Here is a 17,766-nt window from a genome sequence, read left to right as displayed (position 1 = left end):
CAGTAACTCAAAACCATCTACTCACCACCCCAGGCAAACAGCTTTCCACTTCTGGATTGGGACCATCACTGTAATGATTCCCATGGTTTCCAGGAGAACCAGTTGAGGAATCAGAAGAGCTATCAGGGCTTGAAGGCATATTGGAACTTATTTGTGTAAGTTTGGCTGTAATTAGCTGAAAATAATACACTAAGTTAATATCAAAAACCAGGAAAACTATGCAAAACAGAAGTCAGTAACGTACCAACAAACAAACAAAAACCTACAGGCTATACTTCTAGAAATTCAATTTATAGGTGTTGCCTAATAACCACTTAAATAGTTTTGTTTTTAGAAATCCGTTCTTCTACTATATTGTAAGTACCATAATGCCAATCTTATGTAGGGTTGTAATCCAAGTAACTAATATACAGCCTCACACATAACATGTCAAATGAAATATTAACTAGTGAAATGAAAAACAGTCTCAGGTTTGGCTTTCTTGAAAAGGATGGCAACTGTAGATACTTACTGATTTATCTTTTAAGTTTAATTGTCCAATTAACTTTCTGTCATCTGCAGGATCTATCAGTTCACCACCCACAAAGAGCTCAATTTTTGTATGGGCAACATTGGCTTTAATACGATTGAGAATGTATCGTCGTACTGAACCGATCGTATCATTTGTATGAGACCATACATCCAAGTCATCAACTTGTCTGCCCTGGTTTGGAAATCGAACTATAAAAGAGAGGTGTTTACCACGGAAAGCTCTGGGGGGGAAGAAAAGAAAAAAAAAAAAAAAAATCACCCTCATCAGAATTTCCTAACTTCTTATTAAATAAGAAAAAGTGAGTTAAAGGATACTTATTTCTAGGATCTTGAAAATAAAAATTTATAATCAAGAGTTGAACACTCAACCGACTGAGCCATACAGGTGCCCCTACTGCCCTCTAATTATAAATATTTTAAGCAATCTTTAAAAATACAACAATCCTATGTCATTTTATTCTTGTACCTATGGTTGCAGAAAATGAGAGGTCTTGTTTTAAGAAATTAAATCAGAGACCTGAGTTAACAACACTCTATGTAATGCAATGAAAATGCAACTCACTAAGACTATTTTTAAATGTGAAAGATACTTTAGCTTGAGAATATTAACAAAAATGCAAAGATGTAAATATTTCGTGAAAAATTATTAATATCAAAATTTAGACGCCGAATATTTGTTGATAATATCTTCTTATAGATAAGACAAAAACTAAAATTCACATTCAAGAGGCAACTTAATATAGTTTCATGGTTAACAATGAGAACTCTTTTAAAATAAATACTGATGGCATTCATTCTATAAACATCTCTAAATTATAAATACTATTTGAATTACTCAATGGTGAGACTTTAACAAAAATACCAGTACATCATTTGGAAGTATTTCTTGACGTATCAGCTATCTGTCAAAAGCAGCTTTTAAGAGTTATTTCCAGTTAATTCTCCAATCTATGAATTATTTTTAACCGTATAAATAAACAGCATCAAAATACTTCCAACTGCAAAATATCCTTGACAAGACTTAACTAAAAGGCAATAAAGTGAACGGCAATAGATGGAGAAAACTAGACTTAATGCCCTACCAACAACAACAACAAAAAAAAGATCCTGGGAAAAAAGGTCTAGGAAAAATACCAAGTAATTAATTAGTAGATCAGTTATTCACAAACCTTGACATAGGTAGAATTGTTCTTTCCTCGTGATAATCACTGTCACATTCATTTATATATTCCCTTAACACAGTTAACACTCGAACCATTCGAACAGCTTCTTGCCTTGCACAATTAATACTGTCTTTGTCACCATCCAAAACACACAACGTGTCATAAGAGGCTTTCAAACGATCAAAGCAAGACTGAATGAAGTCTTCATGGATCACCACCTACAAATAATGGGCCAAATAAAGCCAGTCCAAGATACTTTCATTGCCATCATATTTAACCAATGTCTACACTGATAATAAAACACACTACATTTTGTCAAAGGAAGCCAGAGTTACGTAAGTTAACAAGTATAAATTAGATAAAGAATGAGCTTCAAAGTAGGTAGTAAAATCAAAAGAAATTCAGTTGATATCTCATGCCATAAATATACACAAAATCATCACTTGAAGTAATCATCAAGATTCATGTTGTCTAAATAGCATTTTGTGGAATGATAATACAGACAAATATTGTAGGTATACATTTAATCAGAGTTGAAACAAACAACTTAGTTAATTCAGAATTCAAAAAATTCTTATAAGCAAAAGAGTTCGTTACTAGAATTCTACTTTGTGGACATTTTAGTGAATGTAAATCCTCACCTGATTGACCTGCAGCCTTGGACCAAGGTTTGTATATATCTCTTTAAGTAGATCTATAGCTCTGCTGGCAATATCATCATTACTTTGAATCACCACCTAGGTTCAAAAAGATTCAAGTGTAAACAACTTTTATGACATATTTTAGGTGGACATTTCAATTCAAACCATATCCATTGAAATATGGATATTTCATATCCATGAAAAACCATTATTTTCAATATAGTACTCCATAATTTAAGGGTATATTTACTTTGATAATCAAGTAAGTCAAGTAAAATTAAGAGACTGAAAAGAGTAATAAAATGCAAAACTCAAGTCTTTGACTAAAGCAATTTAAGAATGGAAGACACATTTTACTAAGAATAAAATATGCTTTGAGTAGTATTAGTGAACCCTGCAAATCAACTTGGTAACCAAGTTGTGAGACTGAAGGAGGAATTCAAATTAGTTACAAGGAAATAAAAGATACGTTAAGAATTAGTTAAAAAGAAATTTTAAAAGAGTGTGAAAATTAGTTAAAAAGAAACAAAGAGTGTGAATGAGGGAGAATTCTCAGGGAGAATGAGCAGAGAAAAAAAAAAACAGAAACAAAAAAACTGGCTCTCCCTTGTCCAACCAGTTTTACATTTTGGAGTACTGTATATATTTTTATTTAAATTTTTTAAAACGTTTATTATTTTTGAGAGAGATAAAGAGTGCGAGCGGGAGAAGGGCAGAGAGAGAAAAGGAGGGAGACACAGAATCGGAAGCAGGCTCCAGGCTCTGAGCTGTCAACACAGAACCTGATGTAGGGCTCAAACTCACGAGCCATGAGATCATGACCTGAGCTGAAGAAGGATGCTCAACTAACTGAGCCACCCAGGCGCCCCTATAAATTTTTACTTTTAAAAAAGGTTCTGGCTGTTTAAAAATATTGAAACCCACTTAATGAAAAAGTCTGAAAAATCAAATGACACAGTAGAGAGTCTACAGTTTGCAGAAAAATATATCCAAAAAACAATATAAACTGCTATGAACAAGTCAGATTTTTAAAAGTAAAAATAATATATTAATACTATATTGGCACAACATGGAGAGACATTGAAGACATTGTGCGAAGTGAAAAAAGTTCAGAGAAAGACAAATACTGCATGATCTCATGTGTACGTGGTATCTAAAAACAAATAAAAAACAACTCAGAACAGACTGGCAGTTGCCAGAGGCGGGGAATAGACAAAATGGGTGAAAGTGGTCAAAAGGTACAAATTTCCATTTATAAAACAAATACTGAGGATGTAATGTACAACACAGTGGCTACAGTTAATACTGTACTGCATACTTGAATGTTGCTAGGAGACTAAATTTTCAATGTTTTCATCACAAGAAAAAAATTTGTAATGACTTGTGGTGATGATTGTTAACTAGATTTATTGTGGTGATCATTTCACAATATATACAATCATCAGATCATTATGCTGTGCACCTGAAACTAATATGATGTTGTATCCATTTTATCTCAAGCACATATATATTTTAATACTAAAACGGTGGAGGAGCGCCTGGGTGGCTCAGTTGGTTGAGTGTCCGACTCTGGCTCAAGTCATGATCTTATGGTTCGTGGGTTCAAGCCCTGCGTCCAGCTCTGTGCTGACAGCTCAGAGCCTGGAGCCAGCTCCAGATTCTGTCTCTCACTTACTCTCTGCGCCCCCCCCCCCCTTCAGGCTCTGTCTCAGTCTCAAAAATAAACATTTAAGGGGCGCCTGGGTGGCGCAGTCGGTTAAGCGTCCGACTTCAGCCAGGTCACGATCTCGCGGTCCGTGAGTTCGAGCCCCGCGTCAGGCTCTGGGCTGATGGCTCAGAGCCTGGAGCCTGTTTCCCATTCTGTGTCTCCCTCTCTCTCTGCCCCTCCCCCGTCCATGCTCTGTCTCTCTCTGTCCCAAAAATAAATAAACGTTGAAAAAAAATTTTAAAAAATAAAAAAATAATCAATAAATAAACATTTAAAAAAATTTTTAATAAAAAAAAATACAACGGTGGAAAAATAAGACAGTAATATTTCATTCCCTCGGGTGTTTAAAAACATCACAAGTTAAAACTGTGCCAATAAAGTATACATTTGTAACCCATTCTAAATAGTCTTCTCTTCTGTCCTCTATTTAGCATTGCATGTATAATAATGTAAAATTAACAATGAAAGAGGGGCGCCTGGGTGGCTCAGTCAGTTAAGCGTCCGACTTTGGCCCAGGTCACGATCTCACGGTCCGTGAATTCGAGCCCCGGGTCAGGCTCTGGGCTGATGGCTCAGAGCGTGGAGCCTGCTTCCAATTCTGTGTCTCCCTCTCTCTCTGCCGCTCCCCCATTCATGCTCTGTCTCTGTCTCAAAAATAAATAAACGTTAAAAAAAACAACAAAAAACAATGAAGGAGAAGAAACAGGATCTACAATGAATGAAACAAAAGGAAGAACAATGACTTTTATGGGGAGCAGGGGAATGAAAAATCTATATGGTAAGTATATTTCTAAATGCACCTGGAATGATCAGACTCTAAGCCAAGACAAAAAGGATTATCAGTGACAAAACGGGAGGGGAAGGGAGAGAGAGAAGAAAAAAATCTAATGACAAATGATACAATAAGACAAAGGTGAACTACCACTACCTTCTAGACAAGCATCAGATCAGCATATATATGTAATTTACATGCAAACTTGTGACTCCTTCTCTATTTGAAATATTTCATCAGAAAGAATGTTGACAAAGTTCCTACTTTTCACTTACCCTCCAAAGGTAGTCTAATCCTATTAACTCCAAATCATCCATCATATATGCCCTCCTTTTTGCTACTAGTTTTCCTTCTCGACAATTCACAGCTTTGAAGAATCGCTCAAAACATTTCATTCCGTTTTCAGTTAACAGGGAAGGATCAAGCTGAAGCACGTTACTTTCAAAGAAGTCTTTATTAATATCAGGATCCAAGTCTGGTTCATCTCCCATCAACTTGGAATACCACTTAAAACAGGCTTCACGATCACAAAGGTAAACTGCATTCTCTGCTAAGCACTTCCATATTTGTTTTGCCTGAGGAGCACATAGCCATAGTTGGCCATCCTTCAATAAAAATCTTGGAAAAACATAGAAAATTAGCAATTAGATCTACATAATTTTTATCCTGAAAGGCAATCTAGCAGTATATGTAGAAATAATCCATATATCATAATTACGTATTAATTACAGATAAAAAGATGTCAATTCTTATTGACATCTTAAGCTTACTTATTCCTCAACTTTCATCTTGTAGTAAGAAACCCTTAGGTATTCATTCATTCATTTAACAAGCACATACTGGGCACCTACAATGTGCCAGGAACTCTGTGAGGTGATTGAACTTAAACTGAATTAAGTATTTGTTTCCTGAACTTAAACAGTTTGGTCTTTGAATCTAGCCATTTCAAAACTATATTTAATGGGTTGTTTGACTTTTACCATTCTGCTAATATGCCATTATTGGAAAATGAGGTAGTTCCCAAGTGACTTTCACAGATAACCATTTCATTAACGAATTTTAGGTCAAAACTACTTAAGTTTTAATGCTTCCTGATGGTCTAAGATGCATCACTCAGTACCTCGCCACATTAAACAGAATAATCTACATATGACTTAAACTTTTTATGTCAGTATCTAACAGAATGCTTATTAATTATTCAGTGATGCTCTCTAGGGTCTTTTTAGTATTGTGACTACTGGTTATTAAGACAATGAAGGTGAATTTTGGGACAGTGGCAGTCTCTTCTATCATAGCTTTAGATTTCTTTCAGCATTCCTCCACCCACCCTGACTGCCCTATCTATGAAGGAAAGGAAACGAGACACTTTATTCTGAGTAGCACATAATTTTTAGCTCACATAATGATGATTCCCTGCCCAGTTAAAAAGTAAGGTGCATGTATTTCATGGGAGTAGGTTCTCTCATTATCTCAAAGCATTTTGGGATCTCAACTCTAGGGTCTTTGATATTTTAAAAGCATTGGTGAGCTTAAAGAAGGTATCTAGCACCTTGTCCTACCTAACCCTGCTACTTCTAACTTATAGATATGATATGCAATGTCCTGTGTGGTAACATGAATTTGTTTTCAAAGTTTTTTGTTTGTTTTTTTAAAGTACAACAAGCAGAAAACTTTCTTAAAGCAAAAATTCTATTCTCAAGTCTGATATATAAAAGCAGGGTTGCCCTAGTTGTTGGGAAGAGGAGGAAAGAAAGAAGAAATGGGGACCAAATCTCCACCGCTTGTTCAGAAATCTTGGAGGAAGCTCCTTAGAAGCCCTACGGCTCCAAGACAGATTTCCAAAAATCACTGGTCTAATATAAAGAGCACCGACCCTGAAGTCAGACAGATCCAGTCGAGCAGTGCAATGCCATTATGTATGGGCTTCCAGATATCAAAGAAGCTATTAAGCCATGTCAATCTCCATTTTTTTATGAATCAAATGGGGATAATATCTGCCTTCCGCATTGCTCTGAGGATTAAGTGTAAACTGTTTAACACAGGCCAAGTATATTGTAAGTAATGTGAGGTTCTCTTCCCTTGAGTGTGTTTTGCTACAAGTCATGAAGACGGGTACTAACAAAACAACGAGCAGAATAGGTCCTCTGATTCCAAACTTGAATACAGTAGGACTCATAACCATTTTTCTGTTCTAGGAAACCTATGGGATACAACACAAACCCATCAATAACGATGACTCACTATGGAAGTGATTCTCAATCTGGGGAGGCAGGTCCTTCTATCCAGGTGGTTGAAAATCAAAACACACACAGAAAAAACATTTCACTTTAAACCAATGCTAAATTTCTTGGAATTTGGTGGCTAGAGTTTTTCCTCAAGTTACAATCATTATGTAACTATTTATGTAAATGTTTTCCAGTAAATAAGCACACAGTTCAATAAACAAGTCCCTAATTAACTGAGCTTAGGAGAAAATTCTCCAATGTATCAAAATAATAAACGCAATAGATTTCCCAAAGCACTGACAATCTGGGCATCTCTCTTAGCACACTTAGGAACTGAATAAGCACTTCTGCAGCCTGCGGTTTCTGAATTCACAAGAAACCGCTCATCAACAAAACTTTTTAACAATTTCAAATCTGTTAAATGTATGATCATTAAAGGCTAATTATCCCTGAGCAAATTCAAATTCAGCCATGGACTACATTTAGCTTTGGCTCAAGGGAATAAACCTCTTTTCTTCATCCCCATCAGAATAATGTTATTCATTCAGATGGCCTCTGTCAGCCACTGCTAGGATGAACAAGACACCACTGGATGCAAACCACTCTTTCGAGGTGCTGGGCCAGCAGCCTTTTGACTCCATTTCCCTACGGACTAGGATACCATTAAGGTCAATACGATTCTCTAGCTGGTTGTGTCAAAGTATGGAAATTTATTCTCTAAAAATAAACCTATTTCTAGCATAAAGAAACATGAAGGACAAGTATATACAAAAGCTGAAAATGTGTTCAAATATTGCAAAGAATAAGAGTTAAAAATCAGCCAATAATTTTAAAGTATTTAACAATAAACACATAGGGAAATGTCCTTGGGACTTTCAGGTAATCGTTTCCACGTGGGAAAATACGAGATGGCAGGGGAAAAGATCACCTAACAAAGACCTAACCATACAGCACATTAACTAAGCATTCCTTATCTGGGTCTTAAAGAGAGGAACACTGATAATTTAAAACAAACCTAAGGAAGTTAAGCCGTTCTTGGACTTCTTGAACATGACTATATCTACTTCCCAGCCTCACAGTTTGTGGGTCATAGTCTTCATGATCTGCAAATTAAGAAAAATCAGGCATTACACACATGGATATCCACATCACCAAATTTAATCAATAGAAATTTAAGTCAGTTAAAAAGCCATTCTTTATTAAAAGGCAACCTGAAGTTTACTAATTATTGATGGCTTCTACCCATCTCCTACCTTCCCTACAAAAATAACCTTTTCTTTTACATAACCAAAGAAAATGATCTTTTATATGTGCTATCAAAAATAATTTTTGATCACAGCCCTTTTGCCTTATCTGTATACACAAGCAATTTTTGATTACAGCCTAAGACTGACCCGAGTGATCTGTGAAAATAAGCTACCAAGACAAAACTGTTTCAACTTCCTTCCTGTTCTACTAACAACTACCTTCATGGAGAAAAATTAGTTAAAATATTACTCATGTTTACCTAAAAACATAAGGTGCCATTCTGTACAGTTATCATAGTTATTATCAGTAGCATGTTACAAAAGTCTAGAACAGTCTCATAGAAATTCAAAAGAACTTACCCTTCAATCATGACCATGGGTAAGTGTTGGTCACTAAGCCTAGCTTAAACCATAAATTCCTTCTTAAAAAAAAAAAAAAAAAAAAAAAAAGCTAGTAGTAAACTCTTTGGTTTTACATTGATTTCAAATATACAATGGGTGGAAAAGTCTATTTGGAATGAAAGGCCACAGCAAAAAATCTTAAAAAGAACCCACTGTACTGAAAACACTATGGACAGTTGTTTTCTGTTTTGACTTCGTTGGAAAAAGTGGTGTGACCTGGAAATGGTCAAGTTCATCTGTGGCTTGGGGCTAAAGAGACACGAAGCAAATGCTGACAAGTGCTATCAAACATGAGGAAATCATTGACATTTCTTCCAGCAAGTTGTACAAAGTATGGAGGAACAAGAAATTGTGTGGCTTTCCTTTAACATTAATTACTGATATTTGCATACCAGATCATGGACTTTATGGTACGTGTGTCCTACTGCCAAAGAATTCTAATTGTTTGAGACCTTCCAGAAATAGTAAAAAACTTCAAAACTAGGGTTTCTTCTCTGAAGAAAATCTTGGGACTGATGTAAAGATGGAACATATATGGAACATAGAGTGTTTAAAAACATCTGCTTTTCGGGGCGCGTGCGTGGTTCAGTCGGTTACGCATCCCACTCTTCATTTCGGCTCAGGTCACAATCTCATGGTTTGTGAGTTCGAGCCTCGCATCGGGCTCTGTGCTGACAGTGCAGAGCCTGCTTGGGATTCTCTCTCTCCCTCTCTGCCCTTGCCCTGCTGTGTGCGCGGGCTCTCAAAAAATAAACTTTAAACAAATAAAATCTGCCTTTAATGTTTTTGGAAGAAAAGCAAACAAAATATATTAGAACCGCTTTCTACTTCCACATGTATTGCCATCTACCAAAAGTCCTAAACATGTTTTCTCAACTTCCATCAAAGTCCATTTCCTCAAGATGCAGACTTAAAGCAGTTTCTCAAGAAACTGGATAGAAGATCAAATTCTAATCAACTATGTAGAACTTTTCTTTTTCAGAGAATTAGTCTTGAAATATCTGAATCATCAATGGACTTCAGTTGCCTTTTTTGTTATTGTCTAAACAAGGAGTTTATGCACAGCTTTGTTCGCCTGCCATGTTCCTTTTTAGGGGAAATTCTATATTTTAGTAATTTCACATCTAACACAAGTTTCAAAAATAATGGGTGAATTCCCTTATCAACTTCACCCACATTGACCAGTTGTTTACATTTCGCTGCATCTATTTCATTAGTTGCCACATATAACCTAAGTGTAATTTTTCTAAACCATTTGACAGTCAGTTGAAGACATAGCTCTGTACCTGCCCCCACTACCCCGATACTTAAATATTTCCAAATAACGAAGACATTTGTTTAAATAAACACATTACAATTAACACTGATACAATACCGAAGTTAACTTTGATCATTTGGTCAAAGTGTTTCCATTAGGATTTTGCAGTGTAAACTTACTATTTTTCTCTTCTTCTTAAGTAGTGGGGAGATGCCTTCAGACTATGTAAGTATCTTGCTTCTTAAACTTTTACCCACTAGTTTTAATACCCGCATCCCTTTTTAGGTGCCAGCATTTTATCAAGAACTAGACCCTGGACAGCTGGCTGGCTCAGTTGGTAGAGCATGCAACTCTTGATCTTGGGGTTGTGAGTCTGAGCTCCATGTTAGGCATAAAGCCTCCTTTAAAAAAATACACACAAAAAACTCCTGGAGAACCTGAACACAGGTTAGAACTTTGAAAATATTCAACGAATGTCAATAATCAAGAATAAATAGTCGAGAAATAAGACGATCCCTCATTGCTAAATAGAAAGGGAGAGACTTGACACGTTACTACAGAGGAGATTCTGGGCTGCCAGAACATAAACAGCATGTTTGGTGGTCTTCCTTGTAAACATTCAGCTCTAGTTAGCAGCCAAAGACGATGATGCATTTGTGACTCTTGTCGCATCCAACTGACGAGAGCAGGAGATATTAAATCAGACAAAATTAAATCCAAGTGGCTATGGCTAACATAAATTGGTTGTCATTACAGAATGCAAATTGCCTAGAGACTGTTTAATAACTCATAAAAGCAGCTCAGTTTTGAGAAAGCATCAAGACATAACTCAAATACCATGAAATTCACAATTTAGTGATTTTTAGTATAGTCTGAGCTGTGTAAACGTTTGCCATCTTTATTTTTGTCATCCTAAGTGTGAAGTAGGTTCTCAATGTAGTTTTGATTCACATTTCCTTAGTAACTAATGATACTGAGCATCTTTTTTGTGCTTTTGGCCTTTGGAGAAATACAATATCCTCTGCCCATTTCCTAATTGGGTTGTGTTTTAATTGTTAAGAGTTCTTCTATATTTTGGATAGAAGTCCTTTATTAGACATAGGACTTAGATTTTTTTTTTTTTCCAATTCTTGGACTGTCATTTTACTTTCTTTATTGAATCATTTGAAGCAGTTAAGTTTTAAGCTTTGATGTGTTCCAATACACCACCTTTTCTCCTCCTTAGGCCACAAAAATTTGTTTTCTTCCTAAGACTTTTATACTTTTAGGTCTATGATCTATTTTAAGTTTTGTGTATGGTGTGAGGTAGGGGATCAAACTTTATTCTTCTAGATGTGCATATACAAACTTGCCAGCAACATTTATCAAAAAATCACTTCTTTTCCCACCGAATATTCTTCCCACTCACAAAAATCAGTTAACAAATTTAACAATTTATTTCTAGACTATCTATTCCACTGATGCATACATCTATTCTCATGTTAGTACTACACTGTTATTTTGTATTAAGTTTTGAAATCAGGAATTATTATATATATAGGTCAGCCAACTTTGGTTTTCAGCAAATAAGATTATGTTGGCTATTATATGGTCCAATGGTCCCTTGCATTTCCACGATCTTTAGGATCAACTGATCGATTTCTGTACAAGAGTAAGTTGGGATTTTTATAGGGATTATTTTGAATCTGTAGATCAATTTACAGAGTACAATGACTGTAACAATATTAAGTCTTCCATTCAATGAACACGGGCTGTCTGTCCATTTATTTAGATCTTTAACTGCTTTCCACAATTCTGTTCCATAGTTTAAAATGTACAAATTTTGGGGGTGCCTGGTTGGCTCAGTCAATGGAGCATGTGACTATCTCAAGGTTATGAGTTCAAGCCCCACATTGGGTGTAGAGATTACTTTTTTAAAAATCTTAAAAAAATAACTAAAATGTACAAACAACTTTTGTATTTTTGTTCAATTGTAAGTATTTCATACTTTATGAAGCTATTGTAAATAAAATTATTTTCTTAATTTTCTTTTCAGGTTGGTCATTACTGAGCATACAGAAATATAACTGACATTTGTACACTGATCTTAATTCCTGCCATCTAGTTTAACTCACTTATTAGCTTTAATAGATTTTAGTGGATTCTTAAAGATTTCTATATACAAGTGTTGATTTCTGTAATTACAGATAGCTATGCCTCTTTTCAAATGTGGATGCTCATTTTTCTTGCCTAGTTGCTCAGGCTAGCACCTCCACAGAATGTTAAATGGAAGTGATTAGCATACACATCTTTATCTCATTCCTGATCCTGGGGGAAAGCAGCAGATCTTTCACCATTAAGTATGAAGTTAGCTAGGAGAGTTTTGAGATGCCCTTCATCAGGCTGATAAAGTCACCTTCTATTCTTAGTTTGTTCAATGATTTTAAAATGAAAAGGTATTGGATTTTGTCAAATAATTTTTCTTCACCTACTGAGAAGCAGTTTTGGTCCTTTATTCTATTGGTGTATCACAATGGACTTCTGGGTGTGAAATCAACATTGTGTTCCAGACATATGTTCTATTTAGTCATGATACATAGTCCTTGTTATATGTTGCTGAATTTGATTTGCCCTCCCCCCCCCCACCTTTTTTTTTCAAGGATTTTTAATCTTTACTCATAAGGGATACTGGTCCGTGTTTTCTTCTGATGTCTTTGTATTGTTTTGGTATCAGGGTAATAATGGCTTCACAGAAGGCATTGAGAAGTGTACTTTTATTTTCTGAAAGAATTTGTGAAGAAGTGGTGGTAATTCTTCAAATGTTCAATAAAATTCACCAATGAAACCACCTGGTCCCAGAATTTCTTTGTGGTTTCTTACTCATTCAATTTTTTCACTTAAATTTATTCAAAATTTTAATTGCTTCTCCAATTTCAGCAATTTGGTACTCTATTTTTTTTGTAAGATCAGTAGAGATGGCCTCTTACTTTTGATTTTCATAATTGAGTCTTATTTTCTTAGCCTAGCTACAGGTTTGTCAATTTTGCTGACCTTTTCAAAAAACCAACTTTCAGTTCCATTGATCTCTAAGTTTTCTCTCCCTTACCTTACTTGATTTCAACTCTAATCTTATTTCCTTCCTTTGTTCTATGGGTTTAGTTTGCTCTTTCCTAGTTTCTGAAGGTTACTGATTTGGTAACTGTCTTCTTTACTATGAACACTCAGAGGTATAAATTTCCCTCTGAGCACTGACTTAGCAACTCTCCCAAAGTTACCGCATTTTGTGTTTTCATTCATCTCAGTATATTCTCATTTCACAGGTGTCATTTCTTCTTTGACCCACTGATTAGTCAGGAGCATATAATGGACACGAACTTGTGAAATCCCCAAGTTTCCTTAATTTACAATTTAATTCAACTGTGGACAAAAATCCTACTCTGTATGGCCTAGAATATGGTGTGTCCTACAAAATATTCTATTTGTACTTGAGAAGAAAGTACATTCTGCTCTTGTTGGATGGAGTATTCCTTATATGCCTGTTAGGTATGGATAATGGGTTTATAGTGTTCAAAATTTCTACAGGCACACGAGAGATACTGCAAGTTTGGTTCCAGACCCCCAAAACAAATCAAGTATTGCAATAAAGTAAGTAAGATGAAGTCTTTGGCTTTCCAATGCATATGAAAGTTAGGTATACTTTGTACTATAGTCTATTAAGCATGAAATAGCATTATGTCTTAAAACACAACGTAAATACCTTAAAAATACTTTATTGCTAAAAAATGGTAACTGAGTGCTCAAGTCATAATCACCAATCACAGATCACCTTGACAAATACAATAAAAGAGTTTAAAATCCTGAGAATTACCAAAATGTGACAGAGACATGAAGTGAACAAATGTTACTGGAAAAATGGCACTGATATAGACTTGCTCGATGCAGAGTTGTCATAAACCTTCAATTTGTAAAATATGCAGTTATCTTCAAAAAGCAGTAAAACAAGGCATAACTGTATTTCCCCCCCCTTAGGCTTTGAATGACTGGTGTCACCTGTCAGTCTAATTACTTTCTTTAGTATTTCTTGCAAGGCAAGTCTGCTAGCAATAAATTCTCTCAGCATTTATCTGGGAATGCCTTTATTTTGTCTTCATTTTTGAAAGATAGTTTTGCTGTATGTTACTTAGTTGTCAGGTCCCTCCACTGCCCCTAGCACTTCATATACATTTATCCTAATACTTTCTAGTCTCCAATGTTCTACAAAACAAATTGTTAATTTTACTTGTGTTTCCTTATGAAGAGTTCATTTTTCTCTTACAACTTTCAAATTTTCTTACACCTATGAAGTGCCTGCATCTGGGTCTAACGTTACCTTACTTGGAATTCTTTAAGCTTCTTGGTATATGGGTTAAGGTTTCTAAATCCATCTAGGAAGTCTTCGGTGATGATGTTTTTTCCTGCTCCCTTCTGTCTCCTGCATCTCCTTCCGGTACTCCCACTGCATGCATGTTGGTACTCTTAACGATGTCCAGTATTTCTATAGGATTTTCATTCCTTCTTCACTGTTTTTCAGATTGCATAATCTCTATTCATCAATCTTAAATTCAGATTGAGTCTTCCGCAAGCTTGCAAGCTCTGTTCAGCCCCTGTTCCAAATTTTTCATTTTGGGTGTTGGAGTTTTCAACTCCAGAATTTCCATTTGATTCCTACTCTTTAAAGAAAAAATTCTATCTCGTTGACATTATTCTCAACTGACTGTCACAATACTTTCCTTTAATTCATTAGACACAAGTTCATACAGCTCCTTGGGCATATTTGTAGTAACTGCTTTCAAGTCTTTGTCTGCAAAGTCTACCATCTGGGCCCATTCAGAGGCAGTTTCTGTGGTCTGTATATATATGGGTGACACCTTTAATTTTTTTTTGGTTGAAATCTGGGTATTTAAATATATTATTGCAACCTAATTTTGACACCACCCACCAACACCCAGGTTGGTGTTGTTTGCTTGGTTGTTTAGTGAATAGTCTGAACTCTCTGAGGTCTATCTCACCCACAGTATTTTTCCTCCTTTTACCTTTCAGCCTTGCTATATGTAAGCTGTTCCTGCTACTTACAACATAAGCCCCTTATTGGTGAAATGCTGTAATTAAGTCCCGCTTTGGCTAGATTATTACCCTTTACCCTTTACCAGTGGATGTGAGTGGCTTGGAAGCTACCATCCCAGTTCAAGGAGTTTGTTTATGCCCCACATTCAATGACAAAGCTGTGATCTTTTCTTCCCACTCACTCAGGAGGGTGCAGTCTTAGGCATGATGCATAGTCTTCTTGACTACAAGGAATACGTTTTATTCCTTTTACTTTCAAAAGGGATCAAATTTTACTTTTAAGCCTGGCTTCCTAAGAGTTGTCCCCAGGTAAGGGTAGCTTATTATTCACCCAGGGTTTGATCAGAAATTCAATTTAAATACTTCAGCCACTGAAGCTCAAAACCTTTGCTAATGGAATGGTGCGTGGACTTAATGTTTTCAACTTGTCCCGGTCTTGCTCTGATTGCTTCTGAGTGGGTGCAACCTAACACATGTGACCCTCTAGGGCTGACTACTCCCAGGAGGGCTCATCTTGTCTCTTGATCTAAAATCTGTTAAACTCCTGGTTGCTCTGCTGTTTCATTTACCAATATGAGTACACGGAGCTGCAAGCACCCTCCTAATTGTTCTTCACCAAAATTTTAATAATGCTCTTGGGAATGGCATGCTCTTGTCCAAATAAGGTGAATCCCTTGAAGCCTAACTGCTGAGCTCTTCATCCTCACAGCCCGTCTCTCACAAATCATGGGGTGCCTGGGTGGTTCAGTTAGTTAAGCATCCAACTTCGGCTCAGGGCATGATCTCACAGTTTGTGGGTTCGAGCCCTACGTCGGGCTCTGTGCTGACAGCTCAGAGCCTGGAACCTGTTTCAGATTCTGGGTCTCCTTTACTCTCTGCCCCTCCTCTGCTCATGCTCTCTTTCTCTCACTCAAATCTAAACAAACATTAAAATTAAAAAAAAAAAAACTTTAAAATTTTCTTCAGTGAAATGGTTCTTTTGTTGAGGAGATCCACTGAGCATCTTACTCCCACCATTCAAAAAATTAAATCCCTCATCCCTTGGTTTTTTATGATCATCACATGTTCCACATATATTAGTTGATACTTCCCTTTCTTTCAGCATAGACTGAAGAGTTTGTACTTCATTTAACGGTTTAGTTACTTTTATTTATTTTGGCCTAATTTTCACCAGTAAGAGCCAACTCCTATTTTTTTTTTTTTTTGACATGTCGACAAGATTCTTTAAGCCCTTTCTCAATTTCTAAACACAATTTCTAAATTTCTTACACAGACCTTGGAAATAACCATCACTCTAGAGAACTATAAGCCATTCATAAAATGGATACTAAATTAATTTTTTTTAAGTCACAAAGAACCCACACAGACTTAGCCATATTTCATGGCTGTTGTGTAGGAATGAGCCAGAGCTGAGAAAGTCTAGCCTAGGATTTGACCTTAACCCACAGCACTGTTGGTGAATGACACTCATGAAGAAATTGTTTACGTGGAAAAACGTTCCTAAAAATTGCCAGTACTAGATATAAGAGGTTGGGAAGAAGTCATGGGGAAGTGGTAGTCTATAGAAAATAGAATGCAGGGGTGCATGAGTGGCTTAGTAGTTAAGCATCTGACTCGATTTTGGCTCAGGTCATGATCTTACAGTTCATGAGTTCGAGCCCCATGGCAGGCTCTTCTATCTAGAAGCCAGGGAAAAACGGTAAATAAAACTATCAATTAGCGTTCAAGTCAGTACAATGATAATCCTATCATAAAGCAAAACTTGAGTGAAAATTAGAAGTGGTTTTTTACTTTGTTGTATGCATTAAAAAACTTTTAAAGGATGACTTGGTAAGCACCATTATCCGAAGGCACTACTACTAGTAAGAACATACGAGGGGTGCCTGGGTGGCTCGGTTGGGCAGCCAACTTCAGCTCAGGTCATGATCTCATGGTTTGTGGATCGAGTCCTGCATCAGGCTCTGTGCTTACAGCCTAGAGCCTGGAGACTGTTTCAGATTCTGTGTCTCCCTCTGTCTCTGGCCCTCCCTGGCTCACGCTCTCTCTCAAAAATAAACATTTAAAAAAAAAAAAAAAAAAAAAGAATACAGGAGTAAATACTGGAATTTTAATAAACTCATTAACTTTATCTAAATAATAACAAAACAGGAGGTAGAATCAGCTGACCTAAGTACTGTGAAAACATTTTATTCCAAAGCAAAAGACACAAGTGGACATGAAACATGAGCAGGACAGATATGTGACGCTGATGTAATAGTTACCAGAAATTAAGACTATCAGTACATTCTGAAGCCTTGATGTATCCTGCTAGATAACAGGTCTCATACCTAATGAGATCTTATAAAACATTTCTATTATACAGAGACAAAGGCTGTAATTTACTTTAGAATTTCAAATTCAGAAATTGGTGGTTGACCTTATCACAGAAGTCACTTAATGCTGCAAAAAGCTTATTGTGTAGGAGAATCTTACTAGTTGTAAAATATACTTCCCCCCACCCCCCACGCCATATTTAAGGATTAAGATCTTAATCAGAGGAGTACCATAATGAGGAAAAGTTATCAGAATTAGGAAAAAAACATAAGGTGTGTCAATGAATTTAAGGGAACATCCATAGCAACAAAAACTCAAGTGCTTAATATGTACTAGGCATTGTTCTCACATAAATAACTTGCCCAAGGTCATACGCCTAGCTAATGTAGGTCATTTTTCACAAGTAGACAATCTGACTATGAAG

General features: G+C 36.1%; 1 protein-coding gene across 4 annotated transcripts in view; it reads right to left on the bottom strand.

The window, feature by feature from the left end:
• The window catches only part of USP9X (ubiquitin specific peptidase 9 X-linked), a 96,861-nt gene that overhangs the window by 55,442 nt on the left and 23,653 nt on the right, over nucleotides 1-17,766 (bottom strand). For all 4 annotated transcript variants that reach the window (XM_047843207.1, XM_047843208.1, XM_047843209.1 and 1 more), the window contains exons 14-19: nucleotides 8,056-8,143; nucleotides 5,091-5,433; nucleotides 2,336-2,431; nucleotides 1,701-1,912; nucleotides 512-752; nucleotides 26-175 (exon numbers count right to left, since the gene is read on the bottom strand). In XM_047843207.1, coding sequence (XP_047699163.1) covers nucleotides 26-175; nucleotides 512-752; nucleotides 1,701-1,912; nucleotides 2,336-2,431; nucleotides 5,091-5,433; nucleotides 8,056-8,143 — 1,130 coding nt within the window. The remainder of the gene's footprint in view (nucleotides 1-25; nucleotides 176-511; nucleotides 753-1,700; nucleotides 1,913-2,335; nucleotides 2,432-5,090; nucleotides 5,434-8,055; nucleotides 8,144-17,766) is intronic.

Source organism: Prionailurus viverrinus, chromosome X (assembly GCF_022837055.1).
Source record: "Prionailurus viverrinus isolate Anna chromosome X, UM_Priviv_1.0, whole genome shotgun sequence".
Lineage (NCBI taxonomy): Eukaryota > Metazoa > Chordata > Mammalia > Carnivora > Felidae > Prionailurus > Prionailurus viverrinus.
Note: the sequence above shows the minus strand (reverse complement) of the source record. Positions and strands in the feature narration are given on the sequence as shown.